The 19,798-nt window shown below is 59.4% G+C and overlaps 1 protein-coding gene across 2 annotated transcripts in view; it reads right to left on the bottom strand.

The window, feature by feature from the left end:
* Positions 1–19,798, bottom strand: part of INPP5A (inositol polyphosphate-5-phosphatase A) — a 152,423-nt gene that overhangs the window by 32,330 nt on the left and 100,295 nt on the right. For both annotated transcript variants that reach the window (XM_065923591.1, XM_065923590.1), the window contains exons 5-8: positions 17,784–17,847; positions 9,100–9,203; positions 4,288–4,340; positions 2,815–2,934 (exon numbers count right to left, since the gene is read on the bottom strand). In XM_065923591.1, the coding sequence (XP_065779663.1) occupies positions 2,815–2,934; positions 4,288–4,340; positions 9,100–9,203; positions 17,784–17,847 (341 nt within the window). The remainder of the gene's footprint in view (positions 1–2,814; positions 2,935–4,287; positions 4,341–9,099; positions 9,204–17,783; positions 17,848–19,798) is intronic.

The following is a 19,798-nucleotide window of genomic DNA, read 5'->3' as shown; positions in this document are numbered from 1 at the left end:
GGAACACGCGGGGGCCCTGCCTCTGGCCGACGAGGAGCCAGGGTGGCGAGGAGGCTGCCCGTCAGGCCTGGACGTCCGCGTCCAAGTTGGGCTCCGACACGGGGACAGCGGCCGCCCGGGGGGCCCACCGTGCAGAGCGTCCCGGCGACCCGCATCCTTAGCACGGGACCTGCCTCTGCCTGGAGACCAGAGGTTTTCTTTTCTGCAGGCTGGCTGGCGGGGCGAGCTCTGGGAACGGCCCGGAGAGAAGCCCCGGGACGCGGGCCTTTGAGCGGCTGACAGCTGACGGATGGCCGCCCGCAGGACGACAAAGGGGGCTGTGTGGCTGCCGCGTCACGCCGCAGCTCCCTGGGAACTAATTGCTCGGAGTCGCCCCGGGCAGCTTTATTTTTCTGGCAATCATTTTCTCTGAATGCCCCAAAATGAGCATGAAACAACTCTTTTGACCGGACATAAAAGTTAAATGTCCCAATGTTGACCAAATTAACTTCAGTGCTGTGACAATGGACTGTATTTGTGAGCAGACACCAGGGGACAAAGGGGCGCTTTCTACCCGGATTTCACAGTTGTGATGTAAAATCGTTCCTACGGACCTGGCCGGGCCGCGCTGCAAAGGGAGACACAAGAGCCCTGTCACTTGTGGAAAAAAACCTCATTTCACGGCCGAGAGCTTGGGAGAGGCCAGGAAGGGCTGTGTGAGCTGGTCTCTGCTGCTGGGTTGACGCCCAAAATGCTCCCCCCCTAGGGTGTAGCTGTGTGCCTCACAGGGACCCCCCACGGGTACAAAGGTGCACACAGCCCCCCAGAGACCCGGGGAGGGTCCGAGGCCCCCCAGGCGGATGGGACCCCAGCCCCACACAGAGGCCCTGACACCGCCATCCCCACATCTTTAAGCTTGGTACACTTCCCTAACTAGAGGTCTGTCTCCTTCTAACCTTTCAGAACAAGAGATTTCAAGCAAGAAATTATTGTGCAAAACATCAGTTGTTATTTGCCATAAAACCCACCCTCTAGTAACACTGGAAAGTCTATTTTCTTGCGTCTCTGGGGTGACTCCTCCCCACAGAGCCCTTCGCAGCAAGAAGTGCAGATACATCTGCAAGTTCACATACTTCAGACCAGAGTATTCCTCTTGGGTGTTTTTCTTTATAAGTTAGCTTTTCACTTGGAAATAACCTTAGAGTCACAGAACAGTTGCAAGCAGGGCACGAGGTGCCTCTCGGTCTTAACCCAGGTCCCCTGGGCCAGCCTACGGGGGCAGGACGTGGCTTGCTGGGCCTGACACCCACACCCGGGTGGAAACACGGGCCTGCGAGGCCCTCCAGGGAGATTAAGACGGGACCCCCACGCTGCCTCTCCGCGTCCATCGGCCGCAGACAGTGTTCCCAGAGGCTCCCAACGCCCTGAATGGGCCCCCTTGGTGGCAGCGTCCATTCAGGGGCCAGCGTGGCATTGTGCTCCCATCGGCAGAGCAGAATGCAGTCTGCTGGTGGCTGCCAAAAGGTTAGCAGCCCCGATGAAAGGGCGTCCGTCACTCACCGCCACAGAACAGCCCTTTGTGCGGGCGCCGGCCACACCGGGAGGTCCGGACGCGGCTGGCTGGGCACCCCACGGACGCCGTCCATGGGAACGCGGAGGCCGCTTCCCGGGGGCCGCGCAGCAGCAGTTCAGGCCCTACAAGCCCTGAGGCCACTCGCCTCTGCTGACCGACCGCAGCCTCCAAGAGCAGCCCATTCCCTGGCTGGCTCAGCGCTGCCGTGAAGGAGGCCTAGGAGGCCTGTTTGGCCACTGAGAGGGTCACCCCTCCCAGCGGGGCTGCTCCCGAGTCCGCTGTGACCGCACGCGCCCCTCCCCCTGGACCAAACAGCTTGTTCCAGCTGGGTTGCAGGCTGATGCCCCCGAGGGCTGACCGCCCGGAGCCTCAGCACCGACCTGGCCATGCTAGCGCCCGGCTACCCTGGCATCAAGCGGCAAAGGCTCGGGTCCAGCGTGCTGTCCCTGCCTCCGGTGATCGACATCCAGCTCAGGCCACGGCTGGACGCCCAGCCCCGAGGAGAGCTCGCTGTGGAGGCAGCAAGGGCAGGCAGACCTCCGTGTCCCCCACGTGCGGGGTCTCAGGGGCCGGACGGACCTCAGGGACCCTGGGAGTGAGCTGGTGACCACTGCCTCATCCCAGGGCACAGAACCCTGGCCTCCCACTCCATCCAGGGCGCGTTCTGGCCAAGCACAGCTTGGGGTCTGGGCGAGCTGGCAGGGCGCTGGGGAAACTGGAGATGCTTCCCAAGGCCAGGCGGGCCGGGCCCCCTGAGAGCGGGGGCTGTGCGGGGGTCTCGCAGATGCCAGGCTCTGGCAAACCAGGCCTAAACGGCGGATTAGCTGGGGTGAGACTGCCTCTCCCTCCCAGACGACAGCACGTGAGCGCTGACATGGCGGAGGTCACAGGAGATCACCGCGGACAGACGAGGACCAGAGGGCCCGGGTGGGGCCCTGTGCACTGGCTCCGATGGGGCCGGGTGGCCGCGAGCCGGGGCAGGAGGTGGAGGCCCGCGTCCTGAAGACCACCGAGGTGGCTCCCCTCTGGTCAGGGGCCCGAAGCTCGGACCGAGAAGCAGGGGCAGAGCGGGCAGGGGTCAGAGGGCAGGGGCCAGGGGTCAGTGGGCAGGGGGCGGGGCTTGGGCCAGGGTTTGTGCTTTATCCCCGGGCTGACATTTGTCAATTTGTATTTCTGGTAAACAGGGGAAAGCAAGCTAGGACAAGGTGGAAGCCAGCCTTGATCCTCCCCAGAGGGCGGCAGGGAGGCCCCTCAGCACCCACCTGTCGAGCACGTAGCCCAGGGCCTTGTGCCGGATCCCCGAGTACACGGAGGGGCTGGTCTCCCAGGCAACCAGGTTGGAAGCGTCATGGAAGAGATGGATGTTCACCAAGTCGAAGGCACTGCGGGGACAGATGGGACGCTCAGGACGCTGGCTGGAGCTGCTGGGTCCCCTGGGCGGCCCCTGGCCACCCCACCCCACTCCCCGGGCAGGTGCCGCCAGGCTGCCCGGGGCAAGTCCTCCTCTGACGTGTGGTCGGAGGACACGCTGGACTCACACGCGCGAGCCCTCACACAGGAAGGACCCACACATAAAGGTCACCACCAGCGGCAAAGGGGCCCAGAGAGGATGCTAGGACCGTTCCCCAAAGCAGAGGGGCGGGGAGGACGGGGAGGACGAGGAGGATGGGGAGGACAGGGAGGAATGGGGGGTGGGGGAGGATGGGGGAGGGTGGGGGAGGGTGGGGAGGAGCGGGGAGGACGGGGAGGACGGGGAGGACGGGGAGGAGTGGGGAGGGTGGGGGAGGACGGGAAGGAGCAGGGAGGACGGGGAGGACGGGGAGGGTGGGGGAGAGTGGGGAGGAGAGGGCGGGGAGGAGCTGGGCGCTTGCCCAGGCCTCAGCTCCCTACGTAGCTGGCCGTGCACCCGAAGGCCCCATGCGGGTCAGCACTCCCTGTGGAGGGTCAGGGGCACTGGAGGGTTCAGTTCACTCTGCAGAAGCAGCCGTGAGCTCACAGCCCCTGGAAAGCCTTGGGGAAAGACCACGGCCCATGTTTCCTGCGGGCCTGCAGGGGCGTGGGGAGGCTGGGTGGGCCCGTGACCGCCGGGAGCCCTGGGGCATCGCTGGGGCCTGTGTGGCTCACAGCAGAGGGGGCGGGTGGGTTCCATGTCCCCTGCGGAGTCGGGGCCACCAGGCCCTGAGACCCAGCCTGACAGCACGCCCCCCACCCCCGCCCAAGCACGTGGAGGAAGCTCCAGCTCTCTGCTCTGGCCGCGTGGTGATCACTGAGCCCGGAGCCCCTCCCTGGGCCATGGGCGGCAGTCGGGGGCCGGGTCAGGAGGCTGCGGCGGTCTCGGCTCCTCCCATCCCAGAGCTCTGGGACCCCCGCCCAGGGGATGCCCCGACTGCGTGCTGCCCCAGCAAGGGGGTCGTGTGGACATGGGGGGCGGTCCCAAGGAGGGGCCGCAGCGGTCAGCCAGCAGCAGGTGGGGCCTCCCCCAGCGGAGCACTCGCAGTGCAGACCCAGGTGGACGGGCACACGCCGCGTGGGTGGGGCGCAGGCTCCTCAAGGTGCCCTGTCCCGGCGGGGGGCGGCCCAACTTCCCGAGGGACCCCTACCCATGCTCAGAGTGCTGCTGGCCGTGCAGCCGGGGCCTCTCGGCCACGCTCGGGGTCCCAGGCATTGCAGGGCTCACCAACCCCGTCCAGCCGGGGGACGGGGGGCGCTGGCCGCAGGGGCTGTGGAGCACATACCAGTCCGCGAGGCACCACCGCGTCCGGAGGAAGCCTTTCCGCGACCACTTGCACTAGAAGGCAAAGAGGCCACACTGGTCAGTGGGGGGGTGGGGAGGGAGGCCCGCGACAGCTCTGTGATGCCGCCATGCTGGGAGCGCGGGCCACAGCAGCGTCAGCGTGACCCACACGGCCACGCGGGGCCCTTCCTGACCCCCAGGCCACAGCCTCATGCTGGCATGGCCTCCTGAAACATCTGCCCTCCCAGAACAGCCCAGTGCTGGTGCCCAGGAGGGGTGTGGGGATAGCCCGTGGGGACAGGCAGGGGGCAGGGGCGGGGGCCCATGTGGTCCCAACGCTGCGCCTGTCCAGGGAGGCAGGGGCTCTGGCCTGGCCACTGAGCGCAGACGCCCAGCCCCACGGCCTCCCTTCACCACCCCCCCAACAGGCAGACTTCACGAGGGGCTCCTCCCACACCCGCTCCAGCTGGTAGACCCCGTCCTCTGCACGGCCTGGGCAGGCCAGGTCACAGCGGCCTTGAGTCTGGACGAGTCTTTGTCAGGACCCTGCCTCACTGGCCTTCTCTCTGACCACGGTTGGTTAGAACCACCTCGCTGGTTGGTGCGGCTGCTGCAGGACCTGGGAGCCCCTAGGTTGAGAACGGCACCCAGGGTCACGTGGGCGTGGTCACCCGCAGGGGCCGGGGGGCCGGGGCAGGTCCTCGGGGGGCCCCTCGCCCTCTCCTAGCGCCAGAGCGGGAGGCGGAGCGGGTTCTCCAGGTGCACCAGGCACTGGGGCCTCCCCGCGCCAGTGGCCTCTCCAGAGAAGCAGTGACTGACCCTCCGTCCGGGACCACTGCCCCTGCAGAGAATGGGAGGTGGTCATCGCCACCCTGCTGCCCTCGGGCACGTCAAGAAACCAGAAGTCGCAGTGCAGAGCGGCCCTGCCTCAGAGGCCCGGCTTCTGGGCTCAGGGCGAGCCTTTGGAAGCAGGACCAGGGTCTGGGCCACCAGAGTGGCCTGCGGTCCGCACCCACGTGGAGGGGGCTGGGGCATCTGAGCATGAGCTCCTGGACGTAGGTGCCTGTTGCAAATGGAGGCAGGGTGCGTGGGCGGGACTGGGGTCTCCCCTGCCTCCCACTGTCCCGTCCACCCTTCTGGGCTCCCTGGCCATCGCCACCTTCTCCAGCCCCCGTGGCGTCCGGGGGTGGCCGGCTGCCCCCCGGCACCCACCCCGACTCTCAGAGAGGCCCTCGCCCCTGGAGAGGAGGCCACGGGGGTCGCGGGTGGGGGCACGCCGTTCAGCTGACAATATCAAGTCCCCGCTCAGATGCCCGTTAATAGGATTCCTTTACCAGCAGATGGATTGCGCACACAGGCGGCTTCATCTACTAAAAGACGACATAAATCTCGGTGAGAAAAGGGAGGCTGCGGGAGGTTATCAGCACACAGCCCCCGTGAAAGGCCCGCCTCGGAGCATTAGCGGAATTAATTCATCTTTCATAAGAGCTCGGAGCGGCCCCGTGATCTATGGCAACAAGCAATTTCTCACTACGGGCTTGAGGAAAAAAAAACGCCTCAGCCCCAATCGACTACACAAATCTGCTTTTTAAAAATGGTCTCGCATTATCTGAAGTGCTGCTCCCAGAGGTAGTGTTTGAAACGCATGTCGAGCCAAAAGAACCCGTAAATCAGCGGGGAGAGTTCTGTTAGTTTTAGACGCGGTGGGCTGTAATTATTTGGAATGGCATTATGCCTCCATCATGGTAATTACATTTAGATTATCCTTAAGCGGTGGTAATAAAAGAAAGAGAAATCAGTCTTACACTAATTCCCTCCCCCAAAGTGTGTCTGAACGAAGCGGCCGGGCGGGCCTGCCTGCAGAGCAGGAGCGCCTGCCGAGGGCCGGCTGACCCCACGGACCCCCGGGGGGCCTCCGGTAGACACGTGGCCCTGCCAGTGGCCCTGGGGTTGCTCACGCCCGAGAAATCCCGGACTATCCTGTTAATTCGTCAAGATGAAAGGAAAATGAACAAGTCCTGGAAACTTAGACAACGTCAGACCCAGCAGACCACACACGTGGGCGATTCTGTGGGGTGGAACGGGGGCCCCAGGCTGGCGTCACCTCGTCCCAGGACACACTGCCCTGGTGCAGATATCTGGGTCCCCACAGAGGCACCCCGCCTCCTTCCTCCAGAGACACACTCTGCCCTCTCTCTGTGGTGGGCAGGGGGGCCCCGCGGAGCCTGCAGCCTAGTCAGCCCCTCCCTCAGAGGGTGTGTGTGTGGGGGACCACGGCTGAGCCCCCAGCACGCCCACCCATCCACCTGCCCACCTTTGCCCCCATCATGCCCCTAGGGCCTGGCAGGAGAGAGACGGGGGGACCCCATGCATGCCGGGGCCTGGAGAGGGAGAGACGGGGGACCCCACGCATGCCGGGGCCTGGAGAGGGAGAGATGGGGGACCCCAGGCACGCTGGGGCCTGGAGAGACGGGGGACCCCACGCACGCCAGGGCCTGGAGAGGGAGAGACAGGGGACCCCAGGCACGCCGGGGCCTGGAGAGGGAGAGACGGGGGACCCCAGGCACGCTGGGCCTGGAGAGGGAGAGACGGGGGACCCCAGACACGCTGGGGCCTGGAGAGACGGGAGACCCCACGCACGCCGGGGCCTGGAGAGGGAGAGACGGGGGACCCTAGGCACGCTGGGCCTGGAGAGGGAGAGACGGGGGACCCCAGACACGCTGGGGCCTGGAGAGGGAGAGACGGGGGACCCCAGGCACGCTGGGGCCTGGAGAGGGAGAGACGGGGGACCCCAGGCACGCTAGGGCCTGGAGAGACGGGGGACCCCAGGCATGCCGGGGCCTGGAGAGACGGGGGACCCCAGACACGCCGGGGCCTGGAGAGGGAGAGACGGGGGACCCCAGGCATGCTAGGGCCTGGAGAGACGGGGGACCCCAGGCACGCTGGGGCCTGGAGAGACGGGGGACCCCAGGCACGCTGGGCCTGGAGAGGGCGCCCCGCAGAGCAGAGCCTGAGGGCGAGGGGTGTGGGTGCGCTCAGAAGGGGCCATGGTCCCGGGAGGGGTGCAGGCTGGAGCCACAGCGGGCGGGCTGGGGGTGGGCCGGGCTCACGGAGGCTCTGGGTCAGGTGTCGGGCCCTCCCTGCAGGGAGTGGCCTTATCCGTGGGGCTCCTCGGCCTGCCCAGGAGGACATGGTGACCCTCACGGACGACCTTCTCTGAGACTGCCACAGTCCCTGGCCAGGAGCCTCCGAGGACCCGGCTCCAAGGCCACAGGGCAGTGAGAGGACCCCAACCTCCGAGTCAGCTGCAAGCGACGGGGACGAGGGGCTCTGGGGGGTCAGCTGAGTCTCCGGGGTGATGGGGATGTCCGCTCCGGGCCGGGTCACCAAGCGTGTCCCGCCCTGGCGGGTGTGGAGTGGGACGACGTCCCGGACACCAGTCAGCACCTGGGGGCAGTGGCCGGGGCAGCGGTGCTGCGAGGGAACCGGCGGGCAGGGCTCCAGCAGAGCCTGCGGGCCGGCCCGGGTGCCTGCCAGTCCGGGTGCCTGCCGGCCCGGGTGCCTGCCCATCAGGGTGCCTGCCGGCCCGGGTGCCTGCCCATCCGGGTGCCTGCCGGCCCGGGTGCCTGCCCATCAGGGTCCCTCCGGCCCGGGTGCCTGCCCGTCCGGGTGCCTGCCGGCCCGGGTGCCTGCCCGTCCGGGTGCCTGCCGGCCCGGGTGCCTGCCCGTCAGGGTGCCTGCCGGCCCGGGTGCCTGCCCGTCAGGGTGCCTGCCGGCCCGGGTGCCAGCCACGCCCTCCCCAACCCACATGGCAGAGGGGACAGCCTCCGGGGCAGGGACTGCGGCAGGCGGGGTGGATGGGCTGGGAGGCGGCCCCTGACATCAAGTCCTTGGCGGGGACAATGGATGGGGAAGCTGTGCCTGGCGGGATGAGGGGCTCATCCTTCATGGAAGCGGCCACAATTCCTTCACCGCAGGAGCGGGTCATAAAGCAAGTTAATAAAGCCGTGGCCTTGCTGAAATCAGCTCGAGTGCTGGGTGCGGGGTGGGGGCGGGGGGGTGATGCTCCTCCAGTGTCGGAGAGGGGGTGGGGCGATGCCCAGCTCTCCACGCCCCCCCAAGCTTCACAGGGTCACGTCCTACTCTGTCCACAGGCCCCCAGGGAAGGTGATACGCCTGGTCAACCTGTGGATTTCACTGTCAGGAGGCTCTGGAGACGCTGGTTATTACAACATTCTCTAAAAGTACGGGGATCCAAAATTGTGTGTGCAGCATAATGGCTGCATAAAAATAACAAAATTGTACAAAAGCGCCTGAAACCCACAGGAACCGCCCCCAGGCTTTCTGTGTCTGAGCAGTGGTGAGAAACAACCCACACCTCCGTGTGCTTCCGGAGCTCTGGGGAGCAGGCACCCGGGGCAGGCTTTCCCTGTGGGAGCGTGGGGGCTGGTCAGCACCCTGGGGACAGGGGGAGCCCCCCGAGGGCCTGCACCCCAGTCCCAGCGCTCCCGTCCGGAGTGTCACCAGCAGACCAACACGCTCAGTGAGGTTTGCTGGGAGCCCCAAGGGACAGTCCTCCTGCACCCTTGGGGGAAGGGCCTTCTGCCTGGGAGTGACGATGCCGGCTGACATCAACCACAGGTCCTCCAGCCCTCCCCGAGGCCACCCCGCCGAGCCCACCCGGGTCGAACCTACCGCAGAGCAGGACGCCGGGGCATGGCAGCATGGGGTGCGGTGTGGACATGCTGTCGCGGAGTGTGCCGCGTTCGCGGCCCAGGCCTGCACTGGGCTGGCTGCCCCAGCGCTGACCTACCTCGGGGAAGTAGTCCTGTGGGAACTTCTCCTTCTCCAGCATGGGCGTGCTCTCCAGCGTGTCCGAGTAGATCTCCTTGCCGGTCACCTTCTTGTACTTCTTGGCTGGAAGAAGGCCCAAGGTGACTTCAGTTCTGCCCCCCACCCCCGGCTCAGGGCCACGGGGTCCACGTCCCACCTGGGCAGCCCCGTGCGGGGCAAGGGCTGCGACCCCGGGCAGGCAGCCGCTCCCAGGGACCCGGGGCCCATAAATCACCATCCCCGCGGCTGGACCCTGACCCTGGACTTCATCTCCCTCGGAGCGCCTGGCCTCAGGTTTACAGGGGCTAATTGGCTCCTGTGAGCAAACGGCTGCATTTGAAAGGGCTGGGGCGTTACCGTCCACTCGTGCTCAAGGTAAATTTATTTAATAACATTGATTTCCTCCTGCCATCACTCACAGCTAGGGAAGGGGAGTCCTTATGTGAGACTGGGTGGGGGGCGCAGGCAAGGTGGCCGGGCGCTCTGGGCCCGCTCCCCGCCCGCCCGCATCCAGCCGACCCCCGCACACAGGGCCAGTCTGCTCCTGCACACCCAGGTCAGGATCACTCCCTTCACAGACCATTGTCCCTGCAGCCGCCACGGGGCTAAACACACACTGTCACTGGGCCGGGGGCAGAAGCCTATGAGCTCCCCCCAGGCGCCGGCAGGAAGCCTGGCCGCAGGAGGGCCTGCTGAGACCACCCCGGGGAGCCCCCACCGGCTGCGGCGACATCATGCTTCCCCTGCTCCGTCGGGGCCGTGGGGAGGGCCCTGGGTGCTCAGGCGGAGGATGAGCTGCCCTGCCAGAGTGCCCCGGGTCCGGCCCCGGGTCCTACAAGCAGCCCCAGCTGGGCTCTATGGAGCAGCGCCCGCCCCGCGAGCCCAGGGAGCAGAGATGGGATGTGATGAGAGTCCCCCCGGGGCAGGGCTGCGCAGGGCCCGCCGCACCTCCAACCTTGTCCCCAAACCAGCGAGCCGGGCCCCTGCTGATGGGCACCTCTGCACCTCAACTGTCCCCCAGGTCCCCAGACTGCCGCCTCCCAAGGCCCACGAGCTGGCACCAGGGGGAGGGTAGACGGACAAGGGCCGAGAGAGGCCCAAGCCACCAGGATGGAGGGAGTCCACTCCCGAACGGGAGCATGGCGGCCAGTGCGCAGGACGAGTGGGGTCAGAGCAGGGGAGGTCAGGGAGCCCGCGGAGTAGGGCGGGGCCAAGCCGGCTGGAGGAGCCAGGGGCGGCCTGGGCCCCCGCAGCGTCTGTGGAAGGCACGGGCCACGTGGAGGTCCGGCCCTGGCAGTGCCGCCCTCTGCCCAGCCCTGGGAACACCCTCCTCCCGTGCGTCTGACCTCAGCAGTGGGAGGCGCTGCCCGCCGAGGGACCTCCGGGGGAGCAAGGCCCGCACGTCCGGGCGCCCTGCACGGGTATTTATCCCGCCTTCCGAGGATCCTCTTGGCTAACAGCCGTGGCCTGGGTTTGGCCCAGAACTGAGAATAAAGGAAGTTTTTTCTAAAGGTTTGCTCAGGACAGGGATCCTCGGAGCAAAGCTAAATCCTCGCCACAGCCAGCCCGGGGCATTGGCTTGTGTGCTGCATGGGGTGGAGGCCCCCAGAACGGACATCCTCAGGATGGACGGACGTCCTCAGGACAGACGGACATCCATGGGACAGACACCCCTGCCCTCGCGTGCCAGGCGGGCGCAGGTGTAGGACCAGCCCGGAGGCTCGCCAGGCAGGGGGCGGGGGTGGGGACCACGGCAGGGGGCAGCTCTGCTGAGATGACACCTGGGTCCCTCGAGGAAAGAGGAGTCTGGGGAGGGGTGGGAGGAGACCTTGGTCTTTCTCAAACAAATAAGATTTTATTTTTAGAGCAGCTTGGGGATTACAAAAATTGAGCTGCAAGTGGAGCGTTCCCATCCTTCTGTAGTGCAGCAGACCCAGGTTCAGTCCCTGGGTGGGGAAGATCCCCTGGAGGAGGGCACAGCAACCCACTCCAGTGTTCTCGCCGGAGAATCCCAAGGACAGAGGAGCCTGGTGGGCTACAGTTCCCGGGGGCACAGAGTCAGACACGACTGAGTGACTAACTCACTTTCATAGCTTCCCGACAGCCTGCATTGGTGGGCTCGTGCATGCTGGGGGTCCCGACAAACGCAGACATCACAGATACACCGATCCACCACTGCAGCCTCACAGAGCACTTCCTCAGCCCTGAAACCAGGCCCCACCCAACCCGGATCCGCCAGCCTCACTTCTGCTGCCTCCACTGTGGGGGGCCTTCCCCAACAGGCCACGTTCCCTCAGGAACACACGTTGGAGCTTCCTCCGTGAGTTTTGGTGTCTTGACAGTCATTTCGTTTTGCTGCTGGAAGATATTTCAAGTCTGGATGGCCCACAGTCTGTGTATTCCTTCATCTATGAAGGACACACTCTGGTTACTTCCAGTTTTTGCTAATTATGAAAAAAGATGCTATAAACATTTCTGTACAGGTCTGTGTGTTGTCATTAAGTTTTCCACTCAATTGGGTAAATCCCAAGAAATATAAGAGTGTGCCTGGCTTTGCAAGAAATCGTCGAGTTGTGAACCTCAGAGGCTGGACCGTTTTGCTTCCCCACCAGCAAAGAGGGAGGCTTCCTGATGCCCCACATCCCGCCAGCGTGTCAGCAGACTTCAGGTGTTCTCACAGGTGTGTGGGGGTTTTAACTTGCATTTCCCTGATGGCATATGATGTTGAATAGCTTTTCATCGCCCACTCCAGTGTTCTTGCCTTGAGAATCCAAGGGATGGCGGAGCCTGGTGTGCTGCCGTCTGTGGGGTTGAACAGAGTCAGACACGACTGAAGTGACTTAGCAGCACCAGCAGCTTTTCATCATATCTGTGTATCTTCTTGGGTGAGATTCTGTTCAAATCTTTTGCTGTTCAGTCGCCCACTCGTGCCTGATTCTTTGTGACCCCATGGACTGCAGCACGCCAGGCTTCCCTGTCCTTCACTATCTCCCTGAGCTTGCTACAACTCACGTCCATTGAGTCGGTGATGCCATTCAACCCTCTCATCCTCTGTCGTCCCCTTCTCCTCCCACCTTCAATCTTTCCCAGCATCACGGTCTTTTCTAATGAGTCAGTTCTTTGCATCAGGTGACCAAACTATTGGAGCTTCAGCAGCACTGGTCCTTCCAATGAATATTCAGGATTGATTTTCTTCAGGACTGACTGGTTTGATTTCCTTGCAGTCCAGGGTACTCTCAAGAGTCTTCTCCAACACCACAGTTCAAAAGCACCAATTATTTGATGTTCAGCCTTCTTTATAGTCGAACTCTCACATCCATACATGACCACTGGAAAAACCATAGCTTTGACTAGATGGACCTTTGTTGGCAAAGCAATGTCTCTGCTTTTTAATATGCTCTCTAGGTGTGTCATAGCTTTTCTTCTAAGGAGCAAGTGTCTTTTAATTTCGTGGCTGCAGTCACCATCTGCAGTGATTTGGGAGCCCAAGAAAATAATGTCTGTGACTATTTCCATTGTTTCCCCATCTATTCTCCATAAAATGATGGGGCTGGAGGCCAAGATCTTCGTTTTTTGAATGTTGAGTTTTAAGCCAGCTTTTTTACTGTCCTCTTTCACTTTCATCAAGAGGCTCTTTAGTTCTTCTTCACTTTCTGCCGTGAGGGTGAGGCTGGTGTCATCTGCATATCTGAGGTTACTGATATTTCTCCTGGCAATCTTGATTCCAGCTTGTGCTTCATCCAGCCCAGCGTTTCTCATGATGTACTCTGCATATAAGTTAAATAAGCACCCTTAATGTATTCCTTTCCAATCTGGAGCCAGTCTGTTGTTCCATGTTCTATACTAACTGTTGCTTCTTGACCTGCACACAGGTTTCTCAGGAGGCAGGTCAGGGGGTCTGGTGTTCCCGTCTCTTAAGAATTCCCCACAGTTTGTTGTGATCCACACGGTCAAAGGCATCAGTGCAGTCAATGAAGCACAAGCAGATGCTTATCTGGAACTCTCTTGCTTTTTCTGTGATTCAATGGATGGTGGCAATTTGATCTCTGGTTCCTCTGCCTTTTCTAAATCCAGCTTGAACATCTGGTAGTTCTCAGTTCACATACTGTTGAAGCCTGGCTTGGAGGATTTTGAGCATTACTTTGCTAGCGTGTGAGAAGACTGCAATTGTGCGGTAGTTTGAACATTCTTTGGCACTGCCTTCCTTTGGCTCACTTTTAAATTGTGTTGTTTTCCTATTGTTGAGTTTTAAAGAGTTCTTCTTTATTTGGATAACAGTCCTTATGTGCCTTTTCAAATGTTTTCTCCCAGTCTGTGGCTGGTCTTCTCATCCTCTTAACAGAGACAGAACATGGTTTTCACTCCAGTAAAGTCCAGCTCACAGTTTTCCCTTTCACAGAGCATGTTTTTGGTGTTGCATCTGAAGAGTCATCACTAAACCATCACTAAAACACCTACATTTTCTCCTCTGTTATCGTCCATGAGTTTTATAGTTTCACACTTTATAGATGGGTCTCTGATTCATTTTGAGTTAATATTTGTGAAAGTACAAGGTCTGTGACTAGATTCATTTTCCTTGCATATGGACAGATCCCAGCACCACTAGTTGAGAAGACTGTCTTTGCTCTATTTTACTACTCTTGCTCTTTTGTCAAAGATCAGTTGACTTTGTGTGTGAGGGTCCATTTCTGTCCTCACCATTCCGTTTGATCTATTTGTCTGTTCTTCCACCAACATCATGCTGTTTTGACTCCTGTAACTTTATAGAAAGTCTTGACGTTGAATAGGGTCAGCCCTCCAATCTTGCTCTCCTCCTTCAACACTGGGTTGGCTATTCTGGGTCTTTTGCCTCCTCTCCATATAAACTTTAGGATAAATTGGTCAGTACCCACAAGAAGACTTCCTGGGACTTAGAACAAGCTTCTGTTGAACCTATGGATCAAGTTGGGAAGAACTTGACAATCCTGAATCTTCCTATAAACGAACATGGGCCATCCCTCCACTTAGTTGGATCTTCTTTGATTCCTTTAATCAGATTTCATAGTTTCTCTCATGGAGATATTGCACATATCTTTTAAAAATAATCTAATCCATCTTTGTATGGCCGTGCTGGTCTCCACTGCTGCACGGGCTTCTCACGGCGGTGGCGTCTCTGGCCGTGGGGCGAGGGCTCTAGGGTGTGCGGGTTCCAGCAGCTGCAGTTCTCGGGCTCTGGCGCGCTGGCTCAGTAGGTGTGAAGCTTAGGCTTTGTTGCTCCGTGGCGTGTGGGATCTTCTCAGATCGGGAGTTGAACTTGTGTCTCCTGCATTGGCAGGAGGATTCTTCACCACTGAGACACCAGGAAACCCCAATGTTGTATGTATTTTGTTAGGTTTATTCCCAAGTACTTTTTGGTATGTGAGCTAATGTAAATGATATTATGTTCTTAATTTCGAGTTCCACCTGTTAAATGCTATCAGCGAAAGCCCTTGACTTACGCTTATTAACCTCACATCCTACACCCTTGCTTATTGGCACTCGTTTCTGCTGCTACTGCTGTTGATGTTAGTTCCTTAGGATTTTCTATATAAACTCCTCACCTAAGACGTAAGACAACACCTTCCTATCAATAAGACTTTTATGTCTTTTCTTGTCATATTACAATAGCCAAGATTTCCATTGTGACATGGAAGAGAAATGGTGGGAGTGGACACCCCACCTAGATACTGACTTTAGGGGAAAAGCATCTAGATCTAGTTTCTCACTATTAAGCATGACTTAGTGCAGAATCTCTGTGGCTGTTCTTTACCAAGCTGAGCAAGTTCTCCTCTATTCCTAGCTTTCTGAGTTTTTATTATAAATGGGCTTTGGATTTTCTCAAAATTTTTTTCTACATCTATTGATATAGTCATGTGATTTTCTCTTTTAGCCTATTGATGTGATGGATTACATTGATTGATTTTTGAATGGTGACTCAGGCTTACATACCTAGAATAAATCTGAATTGGCCACAGTGCATAATTTTTCTTATATGTTGCTAGTTTTGAGTTGCTAATATTGTCAGTATGTTGACAATTTTGCTTTGTATGTTCATGAGAGATACTGGCCTGTACTCTTCCTTTTGTGTAATATCTTTGTCTACTCTTGGTATCAGGGTAATGCTAGCCGTGTAGAATGAATTAGAAAGTCTTCCCTCTGCTTTTACTTTCTGGGAGAGATTCTAAAGAATCGGTATAATTTCTTCCTTGAACGTTTAGTAGAATTCACCAGTGACACCATTTGGGCCTGAGGCTTTCTTGTTTAGAAGGTTATGAAGTACTGACTGAATTTCCTTTAACAGATAATTCATATCATTTACTCCTCCTTGAATGAGTTTTGATAGACTATCTTTCAAGGAAGTGGGCCATCTAAGTCATCAAATCGACAGGCGCAGACTTGTTCACAATATCCCTATATTATCCTTTTAATGTCCACTGGATCAGTAGTGATGGCCCCTCTCTCATTTCTGATATTAATTTGTGCCGTTTATTCTTTGTTAGCCTGACTAAAGGTTTACCAATTTTACTGATTTTTTCAAACAATCAGCTCCTGGTTTCATTAATTTTCTGTTCTGAGTGTCTGTTTTCATTTTAATTGCTGTGTGCTCTGATTTTCGTTGTTTCTTCTCGTCTACTTACTTTGGATTTAACCTGCTCCTCTTGCTTGCCCAGCTGTGACAGGAACCTGAGGGGAGGCTGGGTCTGTCTCTCTCCCTCCCCGCTGGCTGGGCCTTGATCAGAGTCCTGTGGGCTGCACGCTAGTCAAGGGTTTTCCTTGAGGTCAGGCGTCTGGGAGGAACAGAACGCTCTGGGCGCTTCAGAATTGCTACTCTCCCCTCCCTTGCCAGAGGCACACAGGGGTTTCCCTTCATCTCCATCCTGAGAACCTGGAGGGGCTCTTGGAGGCAAACCCATGAAGGGGGCCCTAGGCATGACCCCGCGTGGTCTCCCCGCCGTGACCTGACTGCATGATGGTCTCTGCCCATGGCTCTGACTCTCGGGCCTGCCCGGCCATCTCCCCAGCTTGAGGGGCAGCAGTCTGTCCCGTGACCTTGCTCCTCTGAGGGGTCTACGGAGAGTCACCTATTTACAGCTGGTTTGGATCGTCTCTTCTGTGAGGCTGAACTAACTACTTCCTCACTCATCACGCGTTGGACCAGAAACTGAAACCCCTTTCATCTGTCTCATCTCAACTTTCTAAGTAGGAAAACATCTGTTAAAACCCAGGCTGTCTGTTCTTTAAAGTGTGTTCAAACTGCACAAATCTGGATTGCTTTTGCTGTAGCTCAGTTTCAGGCAGAAATGCAAGCCTTGAAGAGCAGGGGCTGGGGAGCAAGGGCCGGCGGCCACGCCTGCCCGAGACACTGGCCGCGCCCACCGCTGTGGGTCGGTAGGAACACCCGCCACGCCGCGCCAGGCTTGTCGGCTCAGGGCACGACCACAGCCCGTGTTATAACAGTTCTTGTCAATGACAACGCGCAGGTCTTGCTGGAGTCAAACGTTACATCTAAGGTACAGCTGTAAAGAGACTGTGCACTTCATGATGACTTTGATGTAGAAATACAGCATTTCTGCAAAGGCTTACTTGAAAAGGGGAGAAGCTCAATAGAGGCGGTGCCTGTCGGGCCAGAGGTGCAGGTTCCTTAGAAGCAAAGCCCTTCTGCTGCAGCTGCGCCGGGAGCCGCTGTGTCTGCATCCTTCCCCCACCTTGCTCACTGCCCTGCGGCCACGACACTCAACATCCAGTGTCTGCAAGGGCGTGGGGAGAGCAGCCCGCTCCCGCCAGGTTTGCTGGGCCGCTCTCAGCCCCTCGGTCGGGCAGCCAGGGGCTGCGTCTCAGGTGCAGAGAATCCGCAGGCAACGGCCTGGTGAAGACCTGCTGCCGGGACCCTGTTCTCAGGCTGATGGAATCACTGCTTCTCGGCCTGTGGGCGCGCTCTGTCTCCAGAGTGAGTGGAGAGGATGACTATGAACAGACTGTGAGGCAGGTCGCTCCGCAGTCCTCACCCCTGGGAGGCATCGCAGAGGCCTGTTACCCGGCTCCACGGGCCTGGTACGGCTCAGAGCGCTCAATGCTCAACATGCAGAGTTGAGCCCGCCTGCGTGGTCAGCACACACGCACCCTGCGGGCAGACGCGCGGCCTCCACGCGTGGGCACTCGGGGCCCCAGAGATGCAAAGGGCTTGCCCAGTGAACACGGGCAAGCTGTCTGCTCCGCCACAAACACGCTCTCGCCCGCTCTCTCCTAAAACACGCGGTCTGGCTGTGTTTTTCATTTTTCTCACTTTCTCACATTTGACAGACACACAGATAAAAACCGTTCCCTTCTCCTCTTAACTCTATTACAGGAAAACCAGAGTCCCCGGCCTGAGCCGTGAGGGTGGCAGGGGTGTGGCCTGGGCCAGAGGGGAAGCCGTCTGGGGCCAGAGGGGAAGGGCTGACCATTGAGGCTTCAGAGAAGACACAAAGCAGGAGTCCTCCCGAGTCCCTGCCTGTGACCTCGGAAACCCGCAATCAAACCGGACACACGGTCCTGTCGCAGGGATGCTGGGCAGAAGGGGCCGGGAGAAGCCAGACCACAGGCAGCGGGCAGGGTCCTGCAGGACAGAAAATCCCAGAGGGCGTAAAGGACAGCGGGGCGTCTTACCTTTAAAGTCAAATTGGTAGATGTTTTTTAAGGATTCATGAAGAAAGTAAAAGCTTCCTAGCGCCTGCAGAGTAAAAAGAGAAACCAAGTGAGTGGCGTGACAAGATTCTAAAGCGGTTTTGCGCAAGAAGGCGAGTCCAGCTCGTGGCGGCGTCACAGTCCCTGAGCCTCGGCGGCCAGTGTCTACACCTCCGGAGCCGGACACCCCGCACTCCGGCCTCGAGCCAGGCCCCCGCACCCGGCCCGCTGCCCGCGTCCGCTGCGGGGCCACCCTGCAGGACGGAGCTGCGGCCCCCCTGCCCCCGAGCCGCTGACCACGGGCAGCACCACCAGCCGCCCGCCGGCACCGGGAGCGGCTCTGGGCGACCAGCTCGGGCCAGTGCACCCTCGGGAGAAGGCCAAGTGCAGGCCCGGGCTGGGAGGGACGGGGCACCCGAAGCTGGAAGTCACTTGTTTACCTGGAATTCAAACTTCACTTGGGGTGTGTGAGTGCACGCGTGCGTTTGTGTCCGTGTGTGTGATGGGGACTCAGGCGTGTGGTCAGTGGCTGGGGCTCACACAGGCACAGAACAAACAGCCCACGGGCCGCTCACCCGACCCCAGCTGTTACCAGCTGCCCTGAACCCTCCCCGAGAGGAGCTGCAGCCCTCCAGGCGCACGCCTGAGGCCCGGCCTCTGCTTTCGGTTCCGACCTCAGGCAGCCCCTCCGAGAGGAGGCCTCGAGCAGCACGGGGACCCCAGGAAGCGCCAGCGAATCCTAACAGCTGCTCTGCTCACGCTGGCCTGTAAACGGGCATCCTTTCATCTCTGTGAGGAAAGCCTAAGTAAATAAAGGTGATTGCAAACATTTGAACTATTGCCTCATTGAATGCAATAAAGCTAATATAATATTAAGAAGTTTATGATAAATGGAAAGTAAATTGCCAATGTAGGAATAGAAACTGTAATTCATGGAGTCAGAAAATCCATAATTAGCTCTAATGAATATTTCAAGTCAAAGTGCCACCCAACTTTTCTGACATCTAACCGACCCCATCGATGCAGCTCAGGGCCCGTTTGTCAGCAGCTGCGAGGACGCCTGGGGGGGAGCGAGCAGGACGGGGCGCCGGCCCGCGGGTCCTCTGACCCCGCACCTGTCAGTGGTGTCCGTCTTGTCGGAGAGTACTGACTCCTTGCCTGCTTTGCTAGAAACAATTAAGATGCTTTTTACATATTTATAGACCTGACTGTCAGGAGTGCTTATTAATTCTCCACTAGTGAAACGCAGGCCAGCCGCTGCTGTGTCCACCGGAGCTCAGGCACGGGCAAGAGCCCTGACCGAGGGCAGCAGCGCGGCCTCAGGGGCAGACTCGCCCCGAGGCTACGGGGATCCAGCGGCCAGAGTTCTCGGGGCAGGGCTCTGAAGGGATGCAGCGTGAGCCTGGAGGCACGAGGAGGAGCTTCTCCCACGCCTCAGCTCACCTTCTCAGTTTTCTGTGTTATCTTTCACTAAACGGAAGCTTTTACATTCAAGGCAGTCAAACGAGTCAACATCTCCTTCACGGCTTTAGGCTCCTATGCTTTGTTTGGCGAGAGTTCTCTCTGACTCCACAAGGAGCCTCAGTGCTCCCTGATACCCGGGCTGATCAGAGGAGGCAGCGTTTCCACGGAAACCAGCAGCATCCAGCTTCACGTGAGAAGAGGCTGGCGAAGCAGGTAACGCCCGAGATGGCCGAGCATGGCTGTCCTCGGCTGGAGGCCAGCGCGGCCAGAGAGGGGGGCGACTGGAGGGCGGGGGCAGGGCCGGCTGAGAGGGAAGAGGCGTAAGGCTGCTTTTTCCAACACCAGGGGCGTATGTGTGGGCAGGCACAGGCGCCGGTGCTACTTCATCCACGCCGATCCCATCATTCCATCCATGTGGTTTCCCATCATTCACGAGAAGGCCACGCTTACATCTATCCCGGGGTCTGTTCTCTGGGCTCTCAGCTCTTCTCATCGATCTATTTCTAACAGCATTTTCCCCTAGTTTAGCTTTA

This window comes from Muntiacus reevesi, chromosome 2 (genome assembly GCF_963930625.1).
Source record: "Muntiacus reevesi chromosome 2, mMunRee1.1, whole genome shotgun sequence".
Taxonomy (NCBI): Eukaryota; Metazoa; Chordata; class Mammalia; order Artiodactyla; family Cervidae; genus Muntiacus; species Muntiacus reevesi.
This window is presented reverse-complemented; position numbering and strand designations above follow the sequence as displayed.